The sequence below is a fragment of the Rutilus rutilus genome (genome assembly GCF_951802725.1).
Source record: "Rutilus rutilus genome assembly, chromosome: 18".
Classification (NCBI taxonomy): domain Eukaryota; kingdom Metazoa; phylum Chordata; class Actinopteri; order Cypriniformes; family Leuciscidae; genus Rutilus; species Rutilus rutilus.
Genome location: NC_140231.1, coordinates 27,471,775 through 27,481,577, shown reverse-complemented (window position 1 = coordinate 27,481,577; position 9,803 = coordinate 27,471,775). Strand labels below are relative to the sequence as shown.

The 9,803-nt window shown below is 35.8% G+C and overlaps 3 protein-coding genes across 3 annotated transcripts; all 3 read right to left on the bottom strand.

Annotated features, from left to right (window-relative positions):
- Positions 1 to 429: 429 nt before the first annotated feature.
- Positions 430 to 1,296, bottom strand: LOC311277414 (chemokine XC receptor 1-like; the record flags this gene model as incomplete). The annotated part of the gene is made up of 1 exon (XM_084387731.1): positions 430 to 1,296. The coding sequence occupies one exon, from the start codon at positions 1,294 to 1,296 to the stop codon at positions 430 to 432; it is 867 nt and encodes a 288-aa protein (XP_084243857.1).
- A 1,394-nt stretch (positions 1,297 to 2,690) lies between these two features.
- LOC311277413 (chemokine XC receptor 1-like) lies at positions 2,691 to 3,548 on the bottom strand (the record flags this gene model as incomplete). Its single annotated transcript, XM_084387730.1, has 1 exon — positions 2,691 to 3,548. One exon carries the CDS (start codon positions 3,546 to 3,548, stop codon positions 2,691 to 2,693), a length of 858 nt encoding a protein of 285 aa, XP_084243856.1.
- Positions 3,549 to 4,892: 1,344 nt separating this feature from the next.
- Positions 4,893 to 5,759, bottom strand: LOC311277412 (chemokine XC receptor 1-like; the record flags this gene model as incomplete). The annotated part of the gene is made up of 1 exon (XM_084387729.1): positions 4,893 to 5,759. The coding sequence occupies one exon, from the start codon at positions 5,757 to 5,759 to the stop codon at positions 4,893 to 4,895; it is 867 nt and encodes a 288-aa protein (XP_084243855.1).
- Positions 5,760 to 9,803: the final 4,044 nt, after the last annotated feature.

The following is a 9,803-nucleotide window of genomic DNA, read 5'->3' as shown; positions in this document are numbered from 1 at the left end:
TTGTTTGCTATGTAAATGTTCAGTGTGTCGGTGAATACATTGACAAAAGGTTGTTGTTTTTTATTCTTTTTAATTAAATATAAGTGGTCAAGAATTGCATGTGGATGCAGGGGTTTAGATAGAGACTTTTTTTTTTTTTTTTTTTTTTTGTGTTCAAAAAAAAGGTACTCGAACACTTTAAACCAATCTCTGTGGAAACCCTCAATATGGAAAAATGAGACACTAAATCACTGAAGTTTTATAGAAAAAAAGAAAAGAAAAAGCCATTACAAAATTGTGGCAATCCACTATATCTAAAGAACATGCTCTACCAACTAAAAAATACTCACATCTAAAATGACTAAATTTTGTATTAAATTAAACAGATAATTAATACAATTTTAAATTAAAGTTATCTAATACAACATTTAGAAAGTAAAGTACCTGGATTTAGTGAAAAATTACAATTGCAAGTCTCATGAGGAACAGAGGCAGTTTTCCAGTGCGGTGAAGATAAAGAACAGGCTGAACGAAACCAGCCAGCACATAACAAACCAAACCAGGGATCCAATATGCAGGATTATTCTGTTGTGTTAGAATAATGTAGAATCCTGTGATAGTACATGGGACATATATAACATCCATGCTCACAGTAGTTATTAGAATGAGATAAAATGCTCTTCTCTTCATGTGGTTTTTCTCCCCTCTCTCTCTCCCTCTCTCTCCTGGTCCTGACTGCTTCAGCGCTCTGAGAACAGCCACAAGACAAAACAACTGGGTGGATAAGAAGAGGAGGAACTGTGTTGAGAAGAACCACATTTGCACATTCATGTTTTGTGAGATTACAATAAATAAACTATTAAAACAGGAGCCAAGAATAATTATCCAGACAACAGTGCAGCAGATCACTCTATATCTGAGAGGTTTGAACTTCAGAAAGGTTACAGGATGAACCACTGCCAGGTAACGCTCAACACAGATCAGACACTGAAACAGAGGACGACCAGTGTAAATTAGTCCTTGTAGAAACAGCGGTAACAATGAGAGACTTGAAAAGTACACTGGCAGTATAGAGAGCAAACCATTCAGACAGGTACCAATCTCACAAGTGGAGAGATTGAGGATGAAGAACTCTGATGCAACTCCACTTCCTGTTCCTGTGACGATGAGCCATATAACGTAGATGTTTGTAGGAAGACCAAACAGGAAAGTTATGCTGTGTATGCAAATTTCCACAAAGTCCACTGGCCCAATGGACTGAGTTGTGGAGTTTGTAGATGTTTCAGGTGTGGTGAAGGTCACTGGAGGGTTATTCATCTCCTCTGTATTTGTCTTCTCAGTTCAGCAGCAAACTGTATATAATATTACAACTGTTATCTTTTTTAAGGAGAACTATAATGAACCAGTTAAGTCAATAAGGTAAATATAACATTTAAATACATTCATCCAGTTTACAACATAATACAATTTTGTAATACAAAGTTCATCATTTACACTCAAATAAAAAACACATTATTATTATATGACTTCAAAATATTGTTGTATTCAGTAGTATGCTATAGCCTAAATTATGAAACATGTCATTTTCTTTAATATGTACTTTTAAAATGATTTCTGTTCAGAAAACAGCTCAGTCCAATTTGACCAATTCTAGCTAAAACATTAAACGCAACATCACAAAGCATTATTTGATAAACACAATTGCACTGTTGGTTGATAGCACTGAGGTTAAAACAAGAAATCAAAAGTTTGTAATCACCTGAAGAGTGAATGTCCAGTCTCTCTGGATGTTAATAGATTTCTGTGCTGTGTTTTGAAGACAAGAATAATTGAATCTGCTACACGTCACATAAAACACAAGATATGCAAATTTGTAGACTGAACTTTAAAGGTATGAAAAATAAAAGTGTGTTGTCAAGTGTACAGCAATTATTGTTTTGGACAACTGGTTTATTTTTAAGACAGCACTAAGTATACTGAACATGCATGGGACAAATATCTGTTTTTTTCAGAGTTCATAGATTTATATGAAGGCATTAGAAAAAGTGTAATATCTCAGACAATAATGCCTTTCTAGCATGTCAACATCATGAGATTTATCATCTGACTCTCATCATTCATTTTGAGGCTGAAAAAAGTGTTGTTATAATATTTTATTTTGACAGCGTAAAACATAATCAATCTGCCAAAACTATCTTTATAAATCCAAAGACGTATGTGGAACATTTTGCTGTATATACTTGTTTGCTATGTAAATGTTCAGTGTGTCGGTGAATACATTGACAAAAGGTTTTTTTTTTTTTTTTTTTATTAAATATCAGCTCTGTCATTGGACCTTTCAGTGGTCAGTCCCAAAAATGCATGTGGATGCAGGGGTTTAGATAGAGACATTTTTTTTTATATATATTTATTTATTTATTGTTGAGTGTTCAAAAGAAAGGTACTCAAACACTTTAAACCAATCTCTGTGGAAACCCTCAATATGGAAAAATGAGACACTAAATCACTGATGAAGTTTTATATATATAAAAAAAACTTACAAAATTGTTGCAATCAACTATATCTAAAGAACATGCTTTACCAACTAAAAAATACTAAAATCTAAAATGACAAAATTTAGTATTAAATTAAACAGATAATTAATACAATTTTAAATTAAAGTTATCTAATACAACATTTAGAAAGTAAAGTAACTGTATTTAGTAAAAAAATTACAATTGCGGTCTCAGCATGAGGAACAGAGGCAGTTTTCCAGTGCGGTGAAGATAAAGAACAGGCTGAACGAAACCAGCCAGCACATAACAAACCAAACCAGGGGTCCAATATGCAGGATTATTCTGTTGTGTTAGAATAATGTAGAATCCTGTGATAGTACATGGGACATATATAAAAGCCATGCTCACAGTAGTTATTAGAATGAGATAAAATGCTCTTCTCTTCGTGTGGTTTTTCTCCTCTCTCTCTCTCCCTCTCTCTCCTGGTCCTGACTGCTTCAGAGCTCTGAGAACAGCCACAAGACAAAACAACTGGATGGAGAGGAAGAGGAGGAACTGTGTTGAGAAGAACCACATTTGCACATTCATGTTTTGTGAGATTGCAATAAATAAACTATTAAAACAGGAGCCAAGAATAATTATCCAGGCCGCAGTGCAGCAGATCACTCTATATCTGAGAGGTTTGTACTTCAGAAAGGTTACAGGATGAACCACTGCCAGGTAACGCTCAACACACATCAGACACTGAAACAGAGGGCGACCAGTGTGAATTAGTCCTTGTAGAAACAGCGGTAACAATGAGAGACTTGAAAAGTACACTGGCAGTATAGAGAGCAAACCATTCAGACAGGTACCAATCTCACAAGTGGAGAGATTGAGGATGAAGAACTCTGATGCAACTCCACTTCCTGTTCCTGTGACGATGAGCCATATAACGTAGATGTTTGTAGGAAGACCAAACAGGAAATTCATGCTGTGTACGCAGATTTCCACAAAGTCCACTGGCCCAATGGACTGAGTTGTGGAGTTTGTAGATGTTTCAGGTGTGGTGAAGGTCACTGGAGGGTTATTCATCTCCTCTGTATTTGTCTTCTCAGTTCAGCAGCTCACAAACCAAACTGTATATAATATTACAACTGTTATCTTTTTTAAGGAGAACTATAATGAACCAGTTAAGTCAATAAGGTAAATATAACATTTAAATACATTCATCCGGTTTACAACATAATTCAATTTTGTAATACAAAATTCATAATTTACACTCAAATAAAAAACACATTATTATTATATGACTTCAAAATATTGTTGTATTCAGTAGTATGCTATAGCCTAAATTATGAAACATGTCATTTTCTTTAATATGTACTTTTAAAATGATTTCTGTTCAGAAAACAGCTCAGTCCAATTTGACCAATTCTAGCTAAAACATTAAACGCCAAATCACAAAGCATTATTTGATAAACACAATTGCACTGTTGGTTGATAGCACTGAGGTTAAAACAAGAAATCAAAAGTTTTTAATCACCTGAAGAGTGAATGTCCAGTCTCTCTGGATGTTAATAGATTTCTGTGCTGTGTTTTGAAGACAAGAATAATTGAATCTGCTACACGTCACATAAAACACAAGATATGCAAATTTGTAGACTGAACTTTAAAGGTATGAAAAATAAAAATAAAAGTGTGTTGTCAAGTGTACAGCAATTATTGTTTTGGACAACTGGTTTATTTTTAAGACAGCACTAAGTATACAGAACATGCATGGGACAAATATCTGTTTTTTCAGAGTTCATAGATTTATATGAAGGTATTAGAAAAAGTGTAATATCTCAGACAATAATGCCTTTCTAGCATGTCAACATCATGAGATTTATCATCTGACTCTCAACTTTAATTTTGAGGCTGAAAAAAAGTGTTGTTATAATATTTTATTTTGACAGCGTAAAACATAATCAATCTGGCAAAACTATCTTTATAAATCCAAAGACGTATGTGGAACATTTTGCTGTATATACTTGTTTGCTATGTAAATGTTTAGTGTGTCGGTGAATACATTGACAAAAATGTTTTATTTATTTTTTTATAAATGTTAGCTCTTTCATTGAACCTTTCAGTGGTCAGTCCAAAAAATGCACGTGGATGCAGGGGTTTAGATAAAGACATTATTTTATTCTTTTTTTTTATTATTGTTGAGTGTTCAAAAGAAAGGTACTCAAACACTTTAAAACAAGCTCTGTGGCAACCCTCAATATGGAAAAATGAGGCACTAAATCACTGATGAAGTTTAAAGAACATGCTCTACCAACTAAAAAATACTAACATCTAAAATTACTAAATTAAGTATTAACTTAAACAGATAGTTAATAAAATTATTTAATTAAATTAAAGTTATCTAATACAACATTTAGAAAGTAACTGGATTTAGTGAAAAATTACAATTGCAGGTCTCATGAGGAACAGAGGCAGTTTTCCAGTGCGGTGAAGATAAAGAACAGGCTGAACGAAACCAGCCAGCACATAACAAACAAAACCAGGGGTCCAATATGCAGGATTATTCTGTTGTGCAAGAATAATGTAGAATCCTGTGATAGAAAATGGGACATATATAAAAGCCATGCTCACAGTAGTTATTAGAATGAGATAAAATGCTCTTCTCTTCATGTGGTTTTCCTCCTCTCTCTCTCTCCCTCTCTCTCCTGGTCCTGACTGCTTCAGAGCTCTGAGAACAGCCACAAGACAAAACAACTGGATGGAGAAGACAAGGAGGAACTGCAGTGAGAAGAACCACGTTTGCACAATAATGTTTTGTGAGATTACAATAAATAAACTATAGAAACAGGAGCCAAGATTAATGATCCAGACAACAGTGCAGCAGATCACTCTATATCTGAGAGGTTTGAACTTCAGAAAGGTAACAGGATGAACCACTGCCAGGTAACGCTCAACACACATCAGACACTGAAACAGAGGACGGCCAGTGACCATTATTCCTTGTAGAAACAGCATTAAAAGTGAGAGACTTGAAAAGTAAATAGTCAGTGTAGAGACTAAACAACTCAGACAGGTACCAATCTCACACATAGAGAGATTGAGGTTGAAGAACTCTGATGCAACTCCACTTCCAGCTCCTGTGACAATGAGCCATATAACATAGGAGTTTGTAGGAAGACCAAACAGGAAATTAAAGCTGTGTACGCAGGTTACCACCAAGTCCTTTAGCCCAATGGACTGAGTTGTGGAGTTTGTAGATGTTTCAGGTGTGGTGAAGGTCACTGTAGAGTTATTCATCTCCTCTGTGTTCATCTTCTTATTTCAGCAGCTCACAAACCAAATATAATATAGCAACTGTGATTTTTTATATGGAGACCTGCAAATGAACCAGTTAATTCAGACTGACTCAGTGAGGTAAACATTTAAATACATGATTTCAGTACAACATAATACAATTATACAAAATTCATATTTATATCTCGTAACCAGACCACACCATTATTAAATGACTTCACAATATACTTGCATGTATATTCAGTATTTATGCTTAGGCTAAATTTATAAGCATGTCACTTTTCTTTCATATATTTCTTTTAATTGTTTCATTTTAGTTATAGCTCAGTATAATCAGGTATAAGTATAAATCAGTATAAAATATCTCAGTCCCATTTTACTCAATAGCTAAAGTATTAAACACATCCCAAAACATTATTGGGACACCGTTGGTTGATATTATTGAGGTTAAAACAACTGAATCAAAAAGTTTTCTCACCTGTAGAGTGAATGTCCAGTTTCTCTACATTACTGTGCTGTGTTTTAGAGACAAGAATAATATATGACCTTGATTTTATCTGCTAAAACACAACATATGCAAATATTTAGACTGAACTTTCAAAGTTTATGACAAATTAAAAAAAAAATTGTTATGACAGGATGTCAAGTGTAAAGCAATTATTACTATTTTGCAACCTTCAGTATGGAAAAGGTGACATTGGGTCACTGGTGAAGTTTTATTGGATAAAAGACTAGCAACCACTTACAACCATTTCAGTCTGATTTTATTAGTATTCCTAGTTCATTTGAAATAATTTGATCGTCATTCACATTCATTTAGAAAATAGTGAAATAGAAAAAAAATCATTTAAGACTTTAGTTTCTGTGGCAGAAATGTGTGGTTTGTAAATTGCACGATAAATACAATGCTATGGAGACACATTTCATGAGATCGGGTTGGTTCAGAATGCAATGGTACATGCAATGTATTTTATTTTATTTTCCTCTGGCTTGACTGACATCCAGTAATTTACATTTAAATTGTGCACCAAGACACATTTATTTATTTTTTCACTTTTTTATTTTTTTAAGTCTTTTTACTTTTTACAATGTATAGTCAGTCTTCTTCTTTTTACATTTGAAACTGGTCAGCACAGGTGCCACTCATTAAACACCTGACATGCAAATTTTTTAGACAAGAGCAATTTGTTTGTTTATTTCTGTGGAGAAAAAAAAGTTCAAATCTGTGTAATGAATGTCAAGTTTAATGCAATAATCTTTGTGGGCAATCCTCAATATGCAAAAGGTGTATTTACTTTACATTTTCCAAACATATATAAAATGAATCAGACGTAAAAAAAGGATAAATCAAATATCACAATCATGGGATTTAAGGAAAGCCTAGGCATGAGAGTTTTCTCTCTCTCTCTCTCTCTCTCTCTCTCTCTCTCTCTCTCTCTCTCTCTCTCTCTCTCTCTCTCTCTCTCTCTCTCTCTCAATTCAATTCAATTCAAAATTGCTTTATTGGCATGACTGTACATATTACAATATTGCCAAAGCTTGTAAAAGACATCAAAATAATAAAATATTACAACATAACTTAAATCTAAATGTACTACTTAAATTAATTGTACAAATTAACAGTGTAACAAATTATAATATCTGTAAACATTTTACACCATAGTGTTTTAACATATATACAAATTATAGTATCGGAACATTTTATACCACAGTGTTTTAACATATACACACACATGTCACTGAAGGCCACTGTGGTGGACAGTAGGGAAACACACTGAGGTCAGACACACACATCACACACACATTCACCTGCTGTCTCTCAGGCTGTGGCACACACACACGTACCTGGCAGCCAATGCTGCTGTCTGGCCCTCTCCTAGCAGGATCTTCATCTGATCTACTTCAGTCATGGCTGTAAAGTTCTGTATTACGTTAGTGAGTTTGTTAAAGTAGAGTTCTCTGACTGAACTGTATTTGTGACAGTGAAGGAGGAAGTGCGTCTCTGTCTCGATCTCTCCTGTGCTACAGTGAACACACACCCTCTGCTCTCGGGGTAACCAGCTCTTCCTGTGTCTGCCGGTCTCGATGGCTAGACTGTGTTCACTCAGCCTGTACCGGCTCAGGATCCGTCTCTGCTTTGTGTCTCTCACACTCTGGAGATATTCTTCCAGTTCATAATTTGATTTCAAATTTCGATAGAATTGTAATTTACTTTGTGTTTTAGTTTCCTGATCCCAATGTTCCAGATATGTATTTTTAGACTGTTTGATAATTTGGTTTGTCCTGATGTGTGTGTGAGAAGCAGTGCTGGTCTGAGACTGGCTAGTGTTAGTAGGGTTAGTCCGGTTAGTGAGTCTCAGAACCAGCTGACTGAGGAGACTCTTCTCGGGGTTCAGTTCTTGGGTTTGTAGTGCTTTAAAATGTAGCGATTCTGTGGGACTTGACTTTAGATGCATCCAGAATTTGAGGGATCTTTTCTGCATATTGATAATCAATGGGAATCGGCCTAATTCTGCCCTACATGCATTATTGGGTGTTTTCCTTTGTAGTTTTAGAATCATTTTGCAGAATTCAGTGTGTAGGGCTTCTGTTGGATGCCTGTCCCATCTAGTGTAGCTCTGATCACTGAGTGGACCCCAAACCTCACTTCCATACAGCGCAATGGGCTGAATTACACTATCGAAGATTTTACACCAGATTGGAATCGGTAATTCAATGTTTTGGAATTTTTTCTTAATTGCGTATAGAGCTCTTCGAGCTTTATCTTTGAGAGCATTCACTGCCACACTGAAACTCCCCGATGCAGCAGGCCGAGGTAAGTGTACTGCATCGTGTGCTCTAGGGCGGTGCTGCCTAGGCTGAACTGGTGTCTGTGTTCCTGACATCTGGGCTTCTTCTGAAAGACCATAATGTTGGTCTTGGTGAGGTTGACTGCCAGGGCCCAGTTCTGGCAGTAGTTCTCCAGCAGGTCCAGGTGCTGCTGTAGTCCCTGTGCAGTGGGTGACAGCAGCACCAGGTCGTCTGCGTACAGCAAGAGCTTGATGCTCCTGTCCTGTAGAGTGAGTCCAGGCCCTGTAGACTGCTCCAGCTGCACCGCTAGCTCATTAATGTAGATGTTGAACAGCGTTGGACTCAGGCTACAGCCCTGCCGCACTCCTCTTTTCTGGGTGAAGAATTCTGTGTGTTTGTTGCCAATTCGTATTGCACATTTGTTGTTCGAATACATTGATTTTATAGTGTCATAAACTTTACCCCCTACACCACTTTGTAAAAGTTTATAATATAATCCGTTGTGCCAAATAGAATCAAATGCTTTTTTAAAATCGACAAAGCATGCAAATATTTTTCCGTTTTTGGTCTGTTTTACGTGTTTATTGATTAGGGTGTGTAGGGTGTAAATGTGGTCAGTAGTTCTGTGATTTGGAACGAAGCCAATCTGACTCGAGCTCAGGACATTGTGTTCGTTAAGGAAGCTTACAATTCTATTGTTTAAAATACTGCTAAATAACTTCCCCAGATTACTGCTCACACAAATGCCTCTGAAATTATTAGGGTCCAATTTATCTCCACTCTTATGAATTGGGGTAATAAGTCCTTGGCTCCAGATGTCAGGAAAACAGCCTGAACTAAGTACAGTGTTGAACAGTTTGAGCACGGCCGCCTGCAGCTCAGGTGTGCTGTGTTTCAGCATCTCTCCTAGAATGCCGTCAGGACCACAAGATTTCTTTCCTTTTTGGCTTTTGAGTTTATTTGTCAATTCTTCATGTGTAATTGGGAAGTCAAGTGGATTCTGATTATTTTTAATTGTCTCTTCAAGAGTTTGTAGATTTTGTTTGATCAGGTTATAATTATCATTAAGTTGGTTTGATGGGATTTCTTTATATAAGTTTTCAAAATGATTTGTCCAGATTTCTCCATCTTGTATTGGCAGGTCTTGTGGTTTCGTTGTGCTCAGATTGTTCCACATATCCCAGAACTGATTCTGATTTATTGAATGCTCTAATTCTTCTATACTTTTGGTCAGATGGTGTTGCTTTTTCACTCTAA